Source organism: Tamandua tetradactyla, chromosome 9, assembly GCF_023851605.1.
Source record: "Tamandua tetradactyla isolate mTamTet1 chromosome 9, mTamTet1.pri, whole genome shotgun sequence".
Lineage (NCBI taxonomy): Eukaryota > Metazoa > Chordata > Mammalia > Pilosa > Myrmecophagidae > Tamandua > Tamandua tetradactyla.
The window spans coordinates 63,393,913-63,408,998 of NC_135335.1; the positions used below are offsets into that span (position 1 = coordinate 63,393,913).

At 40.8% G+C, this 15,086-nt stretch overlaps 1 protein-coding gene across 3 annotated transcripts in view; it reads left to right on the forward strand.

Moving 5' to 3' along the window:
- The window catches only part of TRIO (trio Rho guanine nucleotide exchange factor), a 466,986-nt gene that overhangs the window by 316,660 nt on the left and 135,240 nt on the right, over nucleotides 1-15,086 (forward strand). For all 3 annotated transcript variants that reach the window (XM_077116861.1, XM_077116863.1, XM_077116862.1), the window contains exons 17-21: nucleotides 1,487-1,678; nucleotides 2,590-2,739; nucleotides 6,609-6,723; nucleotides 9,900-10,015; nucleotides 13,728-13,850. In XM_077116861.1, the coding sequence (XP_076972976.1) occupies nucleotides 1,487-1,678; nucleotides 2,590-2,739; nucleotides 6,609-6,723; nucleotides 9,900-10,015; nucleotides 13,728-13,850 (696 nt within the window). The remainder of the gene's footprint in view (nucleotides 1-1,486; nucleotides 1,679-2,589; nucleotides 2,740-6,608; nucleotides 6,724-9,899; nucleotides 10,016-13,727; nucleotides 13,851-15,086) is intronic.

Below are 15,086 nucleotides of genomic sequence, written 5' to 3' on the forward strand. Positions count from 1 at the left end.
CCAGTGCCAGGCCCACAGCATGTGGATCAATTTTTAGGGCTGTTTTGCTTTGTTAATAATTATGATGAACATAAAGGTGAGGGAAAAAAGCATTTGATTACAGAAAACTTCTCGTTTCCTGCTCTGGTTGCAGCAACCAGAGAAGAAGGCTGCAGAAATGACCGTTTCTTTGCCCTCTAGATGAATTTATTCTCAACTACCTTCCTGAAGCTCAAACTCCTGGTGTCTTTTGAATATTGTACACTGTATCAAGTGATTTCCAGTAATTAAATTGCAACATAAAACTCTATATTCATAAATGATACTGCCTTTCAATGGGATTATCTTGTGTACAATGTTTTATGGGATTGTTAACACTTTTTCTGATGACATGCAAGATTTTGCTATTGTTTTAAAGTGTATGTATCTATGTCCATAATAGAACCTCTGTACCCTGTGATTGCCACACACTGGTGTTCAATTTCTTTGCTAAAGGAAACGTTTGACTTCTCAGTCCCCTCCCTGTATCTTTTAGTAAGGATAAATGAACAGAAATTCTTAATGGATTTATTATATTTATGTTGAGAGTTATGCATTAGTCAGAGCTCTCTAGAAAAACAGAACCAACGGAAGTTATCTGTAAATATGAGACTTATAAAGGTCTCTCATGCAACCATGGAAATGGAAGAGACCACAATCCTTAGGCAGACTGTGAAGCTGGCAGCTTGGATGAAGGGTCTTAATGAACTCCGCAGGAGAGACTCTCTGGCTGAGGAAGCAGTGAAAGAATCTCTCTTCTCCCTGAAAAGACTTAACCTGATTGGATATCTCATCTGTGGGAGATGGGAAACCAGCCTTCTGGTTTATCAACCAGCCACAAAATAACTTTGTAGTAACAGTTAGGCCAGTGCTTGCCTGACCAGACAACTAGGTAGCATAACCTGTCAAGTTGACACCAGAACCTAACCATTACAAGTTACTACAGGGCATAACCCTCCAGGGAAAACAGTTGGTTCAAACCTTAGCTTTTAATTATTTTTTTTCTATTCTTTTTAAAATTGACAGTTCTTGAGAACCTTTCACTCACGTCCAAATTTTAAGTAAAAAATGAAATAGAAATCATACATTCTGGTGAGCCTTTTCTCCATTGTTCATTTGACACCAGTGAACATTATAAGAAGGAACAATCACATAATATGCTTGGAATCCTTCGACAACTTTAGGAAGAATTTTAGTTAAGGGTCTTTCCTGTTCTTTTTCAAGCTGAGGGCCCCACAACTAAACCTCATTTGGGAAAGTCTTAATGCATTTCATTCTTTATTAGATGATTTATTTCAGCATAAGCTCAGTTGTTGCTAGGCATAAAAACTTTTTTTCTGGACTGTCTACAGTGTGTTTATAAGAGTCCCAATGAGTATTAGGTGAACCATAGCCATCCCAATTCTTTCCCAACAAATGCATGAGACCCTTTTAACTAGGTTTTGCCATTTCTGTCTCTGCTCTTTAGAAAACCCATCAGAGTGCCCTGCAGGTGCAGCAGAAGGCAGAGGCGATGCTGCAAGCCAACCACTATGACATGGACCTGATCAGGGACTGCGCGGAGAAGGTGGCCTCCCACTGGCAGCAGCTCATGCTCAAGATGGAGGACCGCCTCAAGCTTGTCAACGCATCTGTTGCCTTCTACAAAACTTCCGAGCAGGTAGAGAGAGCTTCCTTCCTGGGGCTCCTAACTGACACTTGATTTGGAATTTAATTACTGGACAAGTTGATCATTATTGAACAAGTCAATTTCCAGTCAGGCAGGGAAAAGTAGCACTTTGAAGTTAAAATTGTTTTTTGCTTACTATTTTAGTTTGCTAATGCTGGTGGAATCCAATACACCAGAAATGGTTTAGCTTTTATAAAAGGCATTTTATTTAGTTAAAAATTTACAGTTCTTCAGAGAAAAGGCAGCCAGCTTTCCTCTGGCTTTCTCTGTCAGATGGGAATGCACACGGTGACGTCTGCTGGCCTTCTCTCCCGCTTCTGAGTTCCAGCAGCTTTCCCCAGGGTGATTCCTTTCTGCATTTCCAAACATCTGGGTCTGAGCTGGCTCTGAGCACTGAGCTGAGGTGTGCTGGACTGTTGAGCTTCTCTCCCCGCTTCTCCTTTTCAGCCTCACTCACTGTGGAAAGCACTCCCTTTAGCAGACCACAGACTCAGCCATAGGTGAACTTCACATGCTGATGATTTAAGTCCGCAGCACCAGAGCAGCTGGGCACTATCACCTGGCCACGTCGACACCTGAATCTGACTACTACACTCACCTTAGTTACTGAAGTAAGAGGTTGGAAAATAGCTGAGAAGAAACCTCTTTTCCTCTTGTTTAAATATATGACCTGAAACACGTCAGGGAAAGCGAAAGTTTACCTTTTGTTTTTTTGTCATTTCTCTGAAAAGCCTGCCTACTTTGATTGGTGCATTTGTCCTCAAGTAAGATAGAACCTGTCACTCCTTTTTACCTTCTTGGTCATTTGGCCAACATATTCAGCCCCAAAGCCTGATTGAAACTGTTTCCAAAGATGCTTCTCTGTGATGTTAGATGCCTATTGGTCTCTCTTCTGCTTGTAGGTCTGCAGTGTCCTTGAGAGCCTGGAACAGGAGTACAAGAGAGAAGAGGACTGGTGTGGAGGAGCCGACAAACTGGGTCCAAATTCCGAGACAGACCATGTTACCCCGATGATTAGCAAGCACCTTGAACAAAAGGAAGCATTCCTGAAGGTATGGGCTGGCTTCCGGGGGTTCTGTGCCTCACCAAGCCTTGTGCACAAATCACAAATAGCTCACTCAAAGTTGGTAGAAAGAGTCTGGACTCTGGACCAGAAGCAGCACCTGCAAACCGCAGATGCTCCTGCAAGGCAGGCTCATGTTGCCAGGTGTTTCCTCTTCAGTGGAGCTTTCCCCTCACACCTCACTGCTCTCACATTGTATGGAAAAGTGATTGTGGTGACATCGGTGATAAGTTTATGATCAAAGAAAATTCTAACATGTAATTTACACTATTTCTTATTTTCCTGGAGAATGAGCTAGAAATCTGTATGGTTAAGGAGTGTTTGGGAATTTTCAGAATCACAATACCAGTAGATCCTGAAGATCAGTAGATCCTGAGAGAGAGAGAGAGAGATTGATTTGGTGAAACAGAATTCCTCCAGCTTAAAGTAATTTTCCTCCAGAAACTCAGCTTTTGGGAATGAGGCCTCCAGCTCAGAACACATGTGCACACAGGGCAGAGGCGAGTAGACACAGTGCATGAACTAATGCTTATTAAGGAAACATGTATTGCAGGAGAAATCGGATCCCTGGAAATTTTAACTCTGAGAAGCTTTGAATGAGCAGTCTTCCAAAATCGTTTTGCCATATTTCTGTTTTTTTGTCACACATAAGTCTGAGATGTGGTTTGGAGCAATTCAAACCACAAATGTCAAAATGTTTAGAAATGCTTGGCATCGTGTTTCCACGTTACACTCTGACTCTTGAAATGGATTTCTGAGATTCTCCTTTACTGCTCAGACCTGTCAGATAGGTAGAATATTTACTGCTCATTATGGCTTTATGAAGTTTAGTTCGTCCTATCGCTTCAGCATTCCGACCCCTCTGACACCACATCCTGGTACATTTAATAATTTTTGTTTTGTTTCTGAAGGTAATCCTTTGTCCTCACAGAGCACTATTGTTTAGTCTAGAAAAATAAATTGTAATTCTTTGAAAATTAAATCTGATGACTTATTTTGAGTTTCCACCTCAGTGAATTTTTTTTTAAAGCAAATCAGCTTGGGAAAAGACTTTCAGGTTACCCAAAGCCGTCAATTTTAACTATATCAAACAGGATCCCAAAGCCCACTACCCCGAAGTTTATTTGCGTAGCCCTGTTAGGGTATTTTGACTTGTAATCATTATAATTTATAATTATGTCATTAATTACTTCCACATTTCTAGAATCCCTTTAGTACAAAATTGTATCAAATACCTCTTAATATAATTAAGAAAGACATTTAGGTAAAATTACGTAACAAAAATAAGCAGAAGTCTGTTCAGATCCCTTTGTTTACCAAGAATTTGGTATTATGTGTGTTTGTGTGTTTTTTTTTTCAACTTTTTATTATGGAAATTAAAAAATAGACACATATGAAGGAATGAATGATGGATCTCTCTGCAGGCCTCACCCAGCTTCAGCAATCACCACCTTATGAGCATATGCATCCCCTGGATTATTTAAATTCTAGTTTCAGTTGTAGTGAAGACAGGCCCTCAGCCCTGAGTGTTCTCTGTGTCGAGCTAATACTTATTGTCTGGCACCCAGCAAATGTGGGTGCCTCCCTCAGGCTTCTATATTCCTTTTACAATTTTATTTTCCCCCACGACACAAGGTTTGTTTCCTAAGTCTTTTTTTAATGAAATTTTATTGAGATATGTCATTACTTTAATGAACATCCATTATCATGATCTATTTTCAAACATTCTTTTTTTAATTTGTATTGTGTTAACATATATACAACACAAGATTTTCCATTTTCACCACTTATGTGTGTACAGTTTGGTGATTCAACTTACATTCACATTAATGTGCCACATTCACCACCATTCATTATTAAAACTTTTCATCACCCCAAACAAAAACTCTGTATTCATTAAGCAACAATTCTCCATTTCTCCCCTCTCACAGCCTCTGTAAATTATAATCTACCTTTTGTCTCCATGAATTTGCTTATTCTAAGTATTTCACATAAGTGAAATCATACCATACTTGTCTTTTTGTGTCTGGGTTTCTGTCAGGGTGAGAGCCTGGATCAGAATGGGTTTGACTTGGGTATGTGTGCGATGGCCTGTCAATACCTTATCAGTGGTGCTGCGTTCTTTCTTTTGCATCACATCAGGAGACACACATACCATCTGGTTCTTTTTTGTCTGTGAAACATTACAATTATCAGTGCTTCAAATGTAGTGAGCCTGATTCATCCATTATGAACTTCCCTATCAGTCCTTTACCCAAAGGGATTGGCAGCCAGTTGTGATATGTTTTGTTCAGAATTGCAAAATGCAATACTCTAATTTTCTCATTCATTCTGCCTTGATTTGCTAGAATTATTCTATAAAGAAGAGTTTTACTCCCTCAGCTACTCGGCTATTCTGAAATATAGTTTGTACAGGAAACCAGACTAAATGCTTGATTCTTTACCATCTCATTTTCAGAATAATGAATTGTCCTCGCAACCTCTAAATATGACTAATTAGATCATCATGGATTTTAACACATTTGTGTATTTCAATCAATAGCAGTCATTAATCTTTTAATGTTCAACTTGTCCCATAAGACCCCCAAGCAAAACCATTCCAGCCAATCCTAAAGAACATGTAGGCAATGTATAAGATTCTACAAAGGTTCCATGCACTGGGCTAACTTTCCAGAAACCGACAACCTCCAGATGGGTCCCTGGACCAGATAAATCCTGAAACCTAGAGGGCGCAGCCTCTCCAGAACATCAGCTAATTCCATCTCCCTACCCCATATTACTGACAGCCCCTTCCAACATGAAAAAGTTAGAATGGCCATAGCCCAAACAACCCTAAAGTGAGGAATAGAAAGATCAAAGGTGATGGTACAGAGAAGATAGGATTTAACAAATGAATATAATTGCTAAATCATTAAATTATCTCTTTTAGTCTCCAGTATCTTAGAGCAGCTAGAAGTAAAAACCAAAAATTGTGGAAGTGTAACCCATACCAAACTTAAAAATCTGTTCTACAGCTAATTGTTGTGCTGTGCTTGAAATCTATTGCTTTTTTCTATGCCATTTTTCATAAAAAAGAAAAAAAGAGTCGATTGTGATGACACAAAAATATTTATTTCTACTAGCCTCCTATATTCTGGAGCAGCTAGAAGGAAAAATCTGAGAGAATCATATGGCATAACCCATGACAAACTCTGGTATCTGTCCTGTAACTACTTGTTGAAGAGTGCTTTGAAAACTATTGCTTTTTCCTTTCTTTGCTTTGTATATACGTTGTATTATACAATAAAAAAAGTTTAAAAAAAAAAACAGTGATTTATACAGATTGTGGCCCAAAGGCCAAATCTGGCCACATCCATTCATTTAGTATTATCTCTGGCTGCGTTTCTCTGCAGCTACAGGGTTGAGTAGTTGCTGCAGAGGTCCAGAGACAGTCTGATCTACATACTAAAAATATTATGTATCTGCCCTTTACAGAAATGTAAGGGTGGATCCTCTTGCTCAGAGGTCTTCACAGAGGCTGCAGACTTCCCAAAGCTTGACTGGGGAAGGACTTCAGTTGCCCTGGGGCTATAGGCCAGAGGCACCCTGAGTGCTCTGCCATGTAGGCCCCTCCATGGGGCAGCTCACAGCAGAGTGGCTGCTTCATCAGAGCAAGGGCTGCCAGACAGAGTGAGAGTGTTGGGTTTTTTTAAATAAAATAGAATTTAACCTTATGTGTTTACAAACATCAAGTTGGCCAGATGTAAGTTGTAGGCAAAGACATACATTAGAGCCATGTGATGTTGTCATCCATGCAGACTCAAAATCTGTGTTTGTGCTGGTGAAATTAACGACACGTTGCTTTCCACTCTTTCCCAGGCATGCACACTGGCAAGAAGGAATGCAGATGTCTTCCTGAAATACCTGCACAGGAACAGCGTGAACATGCCAGGCATGGTGGCCCACATCAAAGCACCTGAGCAGCAAGTGAAAAGTGAGTACAGTTGGGACGCGGCCAGGCATGTTGCAGCTAAGAAACGCCTAGTAAGCAATGGTGAGGGGCTTGACACCATGTGTTCTAAAGTTTGCTCTGGGACTTCATTTTAAATTTACATACATTCAGTGTTTTGCATTAATGAAGTGTTCACAAATTATCTTAGTTTAATAAAATAAATAAATTAGATTGATAAAATATTGAATTAGTTGATAATGTAGTGAGTAAAATTGAAGAGTATAAACAAAGAAATGCAGCATTCAGAATATTGGTTGTTAAAATAAGTGAAAAGATTATTAATAAGGAAAAGAATGAAAAGCAGAAATATCTATAGGCAAATTATTGTTAAAAGTTCAAATCAAGAAGTTATGTCCCAATGCCATTGCTGTAAATGTAAAGTATGAAAAATTTTCTGTATTAAGACATAGTTAATTAATGAAAACAAATTGTAAAACACTATTATATCGTTTGATATAACTGGAGTATAAAATATCTACATTCTTCATCTTTATATATGCGTAAATATTTGTTAATGCTTTGAGTAAGGTCTGGTAAATGTATACTTTAAATAATAGGATTAGTAGGGAGGGGGAGTGAAGGGAACTTGCAATTTTCACTCTCTAAATTCTCATTGATTGAATATTTTACCATGAGAATTTATTGAATATTTTACAATGAGAATTTATTTAAGCAGCATATTGTTTTAAAACCAGAATTTAACCGGAGTTGTTTTTTTTTTTTCATGTTTAATGGAAATGATGTGGAAATCGATCATCAGAAGATGAGAATTGTTTAAAGCAGCCTTGATATTAAGACTCTGTTTTATGAGCTCTAACCTCCTAATGAGCTCAGGAGATGGGGGCTAAATATGTGAGGAAACTGAGGCACAGAGCCATTCACTCCTTGGGCCAAGACCATGTATCCCAACTCATAGAGCTGCATTTCACAGGGAAAAAATTACAATAATCAGTTAATATATGACTCTTCTCCCTTAAAAAACAAAAAAAGAACATGATTGGCAAAAACTTTTTACATTTCATTTTATTATGTTCATCTGATTCATCCATTAGTTGTCATAGAATAATTTTCTATCACACTAGCACAGTTCTCTAAGTTGTACAGATTAGGTTTACATTTCTTCAGTGGAGGACATTTCTCTTGGGAAAATGAGTGACTAACAAGAGCAATCATTTTTCAGCATGAATAAGGCTTTATTGCCAGCAAGTTATTTCCATACTAATCTGCATTTGTACTACTTTACTTGGTTCATTTAATCTAAAAATAATTTCCCCATGGCATCTCTTAGTATTATTTTTGTTTGTTGGTCATATTCTGTTTTCTGTGATCAAAGATGTCATGATGTTGGAGCAATTTGGTAGGAGTGTGTCTGGGTACTTGTGTGTGGTGGGGAGAAGGCAGTAGGTTTCATTTATTCACTCACTGTATATTTATTATGCATTTGTTATTGTATATTGTAACACTAGATGCCTTGGAGAATTAACAATGGAATGTTCTATGCTAGTTTTCTAGTGGTCTCCTTGGAGGCAAAAGGTTTTCCATGAGACAGTACTTCATAAAAGTCTGAATCTCCAAGAGGGCTATGGTGGCAGCAGAGCCTGTAACCTCAGGGGAGCAGGGCAAGCAGGGGCCGGACCTCATGAGCAGAGCTTGAAGAAGCCCCAGGTGGTTGCCAGCCCCCATTTCCGCTCGGCTGGCTGCTCACTTGCCAAAATGTCATCCTGCTACGTGAAAACTGAAGATGAGAGGCAGGAAAATATCCCTTAGTTATAATATTAATTTTTGTGTGTGATATTTTCATTTAAGTGTATCTTAATTTTTTTCTGGCATGCCTCAAATTTCAAAGTCTTTATTTGTTTCAAGGATTTAAGATATTGTAGCATGGGAACTGAGCTGATACATAAATTCCACTCTTTAGTTCTGGTTTCTCACAAAGTACCCAGGCTACTAGGGACTTAATTACTTGTGGAAGACGTAATATTTCATATTTTGCAATTTCAGTCTTGAAGATTTTTTTCTGAAGTTTTTTGTTTCTTTTATAACCTAGAGTCAAACAGACGTACTATAAAAAAAGTTTAAAGGTATGCAAGGTATACATGCGTCCTGTCCATACATATAAATATAAATGTATATATGCCATACACCCTTCTCACTTAATCTTTTTTTAATGGGATCATGTTCCTCTACAGTTTGTTTCTTTCACTTAATAATATCTCTCACCCATCTTTCATTCTCAGAATTTAATCAGCTGCTCTACCTTTGTAATAAATCAGTATATAGCATAAAGGATTTAGCCTGGGCCATCATTGGTGGTTTTTCACTATTCCACTCAGTGCTTCGTGTATCTGACTAAAATAGTGTAGTAGCCTAAGCACAAGTGGATAGTACTCAGTGCTAGACATCTGAAAGGAAAAGAAATTCATGTTCAAAGATACCCACACATTCAGCGTTGTTGCCTGTTGCTTAATTGCCCTCCATGAGGGTGGAATTCAGTTTTTCTCCCTTAGTAATATATGATCATGATGACCTGTTTCCCTTGGCCTTTCCAAGGGAAGCTCGTTTTGTCAGTCTTTGTCAGGAAATAGTGAAAGATGGTCTCGTTGTTTGAGTGAGCATAAATAGGTTTCTGTATGTCTATTGGCCATTTTTTTAAATCCTTAACTTCATATTTATATGCTTTGCCCATTAGCTCATGTCGTTTCCTCTCCTAAGCTTTTCTTTAAAAAAAAAAAAATCACATTGTTTCCTTGTCTGGTACCACCAATTAAATGTACATTCCTTTGATAAGAGGGTCATAAAAGTCTTAAACAAAATATCTAATACTGATGTTTCTTTCTAACCATTGTTAAATTGCCCCAGAGATGAAGCATTTTTATCCCACTAATGCAGCTCACCTGAAGTATTAGAGACCAAGCCTATGAGCTCAATAAGATGATAAATTCTGTAGGAGAAAGAAGAGAGGTCCTTTGACGTGCTCTTGAGACCATGGCACTGGAAAGCAGGATGTTTTTTATTTAATGTTCTACCAGTGGCATTGCCAGTGTGCACTGATGGTGGCATGTGCACAAAAGTCTTCAAAAATGAATGGTACTTTGTAGGTATTTTCAGTTTTCTTTGACTGCAAGCACCAATATGTGTCATTTTCTTTATTCTCGCAGATATCTTGAATGAACTCTTCCAGCGGGAGAACAGGGTATTGCATTACTGGACCATGCGAAAGAGACGGCTGGACCAGTGCCAGCAGTACGTGGTCTTTGAAAGAAGTGCCAAGCAGGTCAGCTGCCCTTAGCTCCGTGCATGCCCTACCATGCATACCCCACCTCGCATGCCCCACCATGCACATCCCACCTTGCACACCCCCACTTTTCATACCCCACCACCTCGCTTACTCCTCACACACACACACCCTCACCACCACATCCATAGACCTTGGCGATAGGCTGTTTCTGATGTTTCAGCAGTTTTGAAAACCACTTTCTAATATTCAGAACAGCCTTGAATTTTAATTAACAGTTTGCTGTAAAAAGAAAACCCACAACCTCAAAAAGTAAGCACAAGACTGTCCTATGACTTTTCTCCCCACATTTACTTCACACTTAAGACAACAGCATGCAACTAATAATTACTATGTTTTAAAGTTACTGCGGAGTCTTAGCTCAGTAATTTACATGTGTAGATGCCACAGTGGGTGGTTTTTATATTGCTGTTTGTAGATTTTTCAAGATGAATCTCTGTTCTTCAGGTAAATTGAGCTAAAGGAAAATATGACAAGCATTTCTAGTAATTTATATATAGTCGGAAAATGTTCATACATTTAGTTAAGGTGGAGAAAAGGCAGTAGGTTACTTGGGGATATAGTATTCCAGCTTGTATCTTTCGTCATTGAAGATCATCATTTTGAGATCAAGTCTGTTTGACCCAGTCTTGAACATTAAGATACTTATCACTCCTCTTTGGCCTTAGCAGTAGCCTAGGTCTCCATAAGGTGTGTGTCGGGAGCTCGGTGGGTCAGGAGGAAGCTGGGGAGCGAACGTTCCATGTCTGAGCACTGTGTGTACTGGATACGGGTGGGCCGCGGAAGCATTGTCTCCTGTTACCACCTCACTGACCTCTGAGTCACCAGCGATGCACCAGTGCTGTCCAGGCAAGTGGTGACACATCCTGACCATGGCTCCAAGACTGGACTGTCTTGTGGATCAACTTGGCAACTTCATATGCACCTAGCTCATAGCGGGCCTACAGTGAGATCTTTTTAACTTTACCAAGGGAAATTCAGTTTTGCCCAGTTCCCAGAGTCCCATCAGTTGGATGCCTGTGCATCCAACACCCTGCCCCAGCCTTTCTCTCCTCGGGGTTGACTTCATCTGATGTGGTAGTCGTATTCCCAGCAGAGAGGGTACAACGTGTATTATTTTTTAATGTTTGAACTATTTCCTTTACATTTTATTTAAAGAGTTCAACCATATTTCACAATTACGGGGGACCTAATTTTGTTTCCAATTAGAGATTGTTTTATAGTCTTTGGTCACATATCTTTCTCTCGCTGTTGAAATATAAGGAATCGTTGAAATACAGAGAAGCAAAATTATAAATAGTCCTCTTGACAGAAGAAAGATAATGGGGCATGTTGTTACCTTTTTGCTCACGTCAGCTCATCTGGCCAAACTGAGACCACTGTCTGTGCCATTACTGACATAACCCCACCGGCTCTGTTCTAACAGTCAGCACAACACTGAAGGAAATAGCAGTTCCTTACAGTAGAACATTCTTTGAAGTCCACTCATTTTACAGTTTTTAGTGTGGCACACCAGGTTTAATAGGTGGAAGCCGGCACCACTGGGGGAGCATGGACAGGGGCTTTCTTGGCCTCCTTGGCGCTGCCCTCGGATGGCCCCCTCATCTCGGGCTTCCTGTGCCATCTCCTCCCCAGGTCCCTCGTGCCTCATTGGCTCCTCCTTCTTATCTCCTTCTCTGAAAGTGACTTTTCTCCAGGGCTCAGTCTGCGGCTGGTTCTTGTTTCTCTTTCCTCTCTCCTTATCTCTCTGTTGATACTCCCATCCCTGACCTCCATTTCTGCTCTGCTTTCCAGATTTATAAATGCCAACTATCCCCTGACATTGTTCCACTTGGCCCTATCCATTGTGCTCATGACTCTGCCCCATTCCCCCAACTGTGTCCCTCCTACAGCCGGCTGCAGCCCCTCTCCCTACGCATTCCGGGAGGGACTGGGGCATGCCATTCTTGATTCCTTTCCCTCCCCCATCTTCCCACATCCTTGCCTCCATGTCCCCTTAGGTGCAGCCCCCCATGGGGCACAGATCTGCCCTCCCCTCCTCATCTGCAGCGCCACCATGCCAGCATAAGCCCTTCCATCTCTTGCACTCCCCTCCAGGGCAGGCACATATGCTTTAGAAAAAAGTACCCAGAGCTCCTCGTGCCCTCTAGCCTCCCCCTCCCTGAGCATCTATGTCCGTCCTGCAGCAGCCCCACTCACTCAGCTCGGCCCTGGCGTGTGGATTTTTTTCGCTCTGACCAGAGGCTTCCCCTGTTCTTCCCCACAGCCAGTTCCTTCTCAGCTTTGGCGTCCCAGCCTAGTAGCCCCTCCACTCACTTGCCTGCCTTAGTAAGGTCTCCACACCCTCATTTGTGCTCTGTTTTTTGTGTATTTGTTTTAACCTGTCTACTCCTCCGTGGTCCACAGAGATAGGGATAGGGGTAGGGTTAGATTAGGGTACAGGTAGGTGTAGAGCTAGATTGGAATTAGAGGTGGAGTTAGGGTAAGGCTTGGGTTAGGCTAGGGGTAGGGTAGAGTGGGGTTCAGGGTAAAGTAGATGTAGGGTTCAGATTCAGATTAGGAGTTAAGAGGTTTGGTTTGGGTTTGGGTTCTAAGCTTGTCCTACTTCCTGGACCCTCACATCGTACCTGACTTCCTAAGTAGGCATTCAGGGACCGTTTGTAGTATAAAGGGATAATTGAAGGCCTTCTGAATAACGACTAAAAGGATTGTCTGTCTTGATTCAGGATCATTATTAACACTGCTTCAAATGGGTTAGCCATGCTCAGGCATATTCAACCAGGAAGCTGCACATTCCTATGGATCATGGTTTCCCTTTTATATGTTCTACAAAAATTCCGAAAATGCTGTGATGTTCATAAAGAGACTTAGAGATTCTGAAGGACAACTATAAAAGCTTTCTCCTTTTTTATGCTTGTTACTATAGCAGAGCCTTTTTACATGAGTATGTTTAAATCAGTAGGATTTCACTGAAGATGTATACAAATATATATCTGTGCTATTCCCCTGCAGTCTGAACCTAGCAGCCCCCTTCTCTCCTGTGGGGTAGTTTCTTCCTTCCACTGAAGGTCTCCATAGTGCTGTGTCTACATAGGACGTGGATGTGGCGTTTATCTCCATGATGTGGACGGGGCCTTTTCAGGAGCCCCCATAAAAGCAAAGAAAGTGGTTACCCACTGAGCTACTCTCCTTGGCCCCAGGAAGATGAAGAAAAGGTCTAAAGGTTTCTGTTTGGAAACTGGGACTCCATATCTGCTGGGGTTTTTTTCTCTTTTTAATTGAAACATCCCACCCTCTAGCGCCCTGAAGTTTCCATAATATGAATGTCTACAGGCTTAGTGATGTGAGGGTCTCAGCTCCCCCCTCCCACCACCTGCTCGGCTTCTTGTTATAGGGTGGTAGTCAGGTGGCTTCTTCCACGTAAGAAGCCTTTAGACTCTGGATTAGAAGAAACTTAAACTTTGAATTTTTGTTGCGTAAATGACACAATTGTAACTTTCCAGAATGTCTTTTAAAATTATTATTTAGGAATTATGATACTTTTTTTCACAAGCTTGTCTCTCCTTGAGGGAGTGTTTCTTGAGGCATGCCAGCCTTGGCTTGTGATTTCAACTTTAAATGAGATACTCCGAAAGTGGGTTTCTCTTCATAGAAGCCTATCCGTGAACTTCTTCCTTCCTCCCCGCTGCAGGCTTTAGAATGGATCCATGACAATGGAGAATTCTACCTTTCCACTCACACCTCCACGGGCTCCAGCATCCAGCACACACAGGAGCTCCTGAAAGAGCACGAGGAGTTCCAGATCACTGCAAAGGTAAATGAAACCGGCAGGACACACCTGCCTAGTGACTCACCCGTCTACTGAGTGTTTTCCAAGGTAGCCTGAACCAGAAATCTTCATATAAGTAAGGTACTTTTCAAAAATATCCTTTATGAAATTGAGAAACAGAATAAGTGCTGAATGGATTGTTTTGTATTAATTTTAGATGATGCTCCTTACTGCCTTTTCATGCTTGTTCTTTAAATTGTCCTCATTTCTTCTCCCTCCTTTTTCTTGTTTCTTTTTCTACATCTAATTTTTGTAAATACTTCCCATCTCCTTCCTTCCTTCCTTCCTTCCTTCCTTCCTTCCTTCCTTCCTTCCTTCCTTCCTTCCTTCCTTCCTTCCTTCCTTCCTTCCTTCCTTCCTTCCTTCCTCCCTCCCTCCCTCCCTCCCTCCCTCCCTCCCTCCCTCCCTCCCTCCCTCCCTCCCTCCCTCCCTCCCTCCCTCGCTCCCTCCTTCCCACCTTCCTTCCCCCTTCCTTCCCCCTCTTCCTTCCTTTCCCCACTTCTTTGTCCCTTGCGTTATTCTTTTCCAAGGTATTTCCGAGTACTTGCTATTTTTATGAAACGCTATTTGGTGTTACTGACTTACGCATTTTACTGATATTTTCTTTCTGAGTCTTTAGTTCAAGAAAAGTATCATGATTGTCTTGCTCACACTCAGTTCAGGAAGGAGATCGTTTGTGTTGTGTTGTCAGCTGAGTTTGTGTTAATGGACTTTGTTAATGGTTATTCATAGGTTTTGTGAAACTGGAGGCATTTTCATTTTTCTCATGAAAATCAAAATAGAATAAAATACATCTTTATGGCTTATGCAGTATATATGAGTAAATATGAATTTTTGAGCAAATATATTTAGATTAACACATTGACATGATTGTTTTCCCCACTGAAGTATGTACTACAGATTCTTTCTCTTAGCTCCAAACGGTGCTGACACTCCTATACAATTACTTTTTCAAGCTGTGGGCTTTTTTTTGTTTGTTTCTTCAGCCCATATATTTTTTTAGAATACTAATATTTTCAGAAGTGGCTTTGTTTTTGATGATAGATTTGAGCTTTTATAGAAAGCCTTCCCATGCTGGGCTCTGGGAATGCACCATCCCTTTCTGGAGGGTCTCACTGTCTAATAGGGGTGCAGCTAAGCTGATAGGCAGGACCTGGGGAGAAGACCCAGCACTCAGTGGGGCACTGGGAACAGATAGGGTGGTAGGCGCAAGCTCCAGGA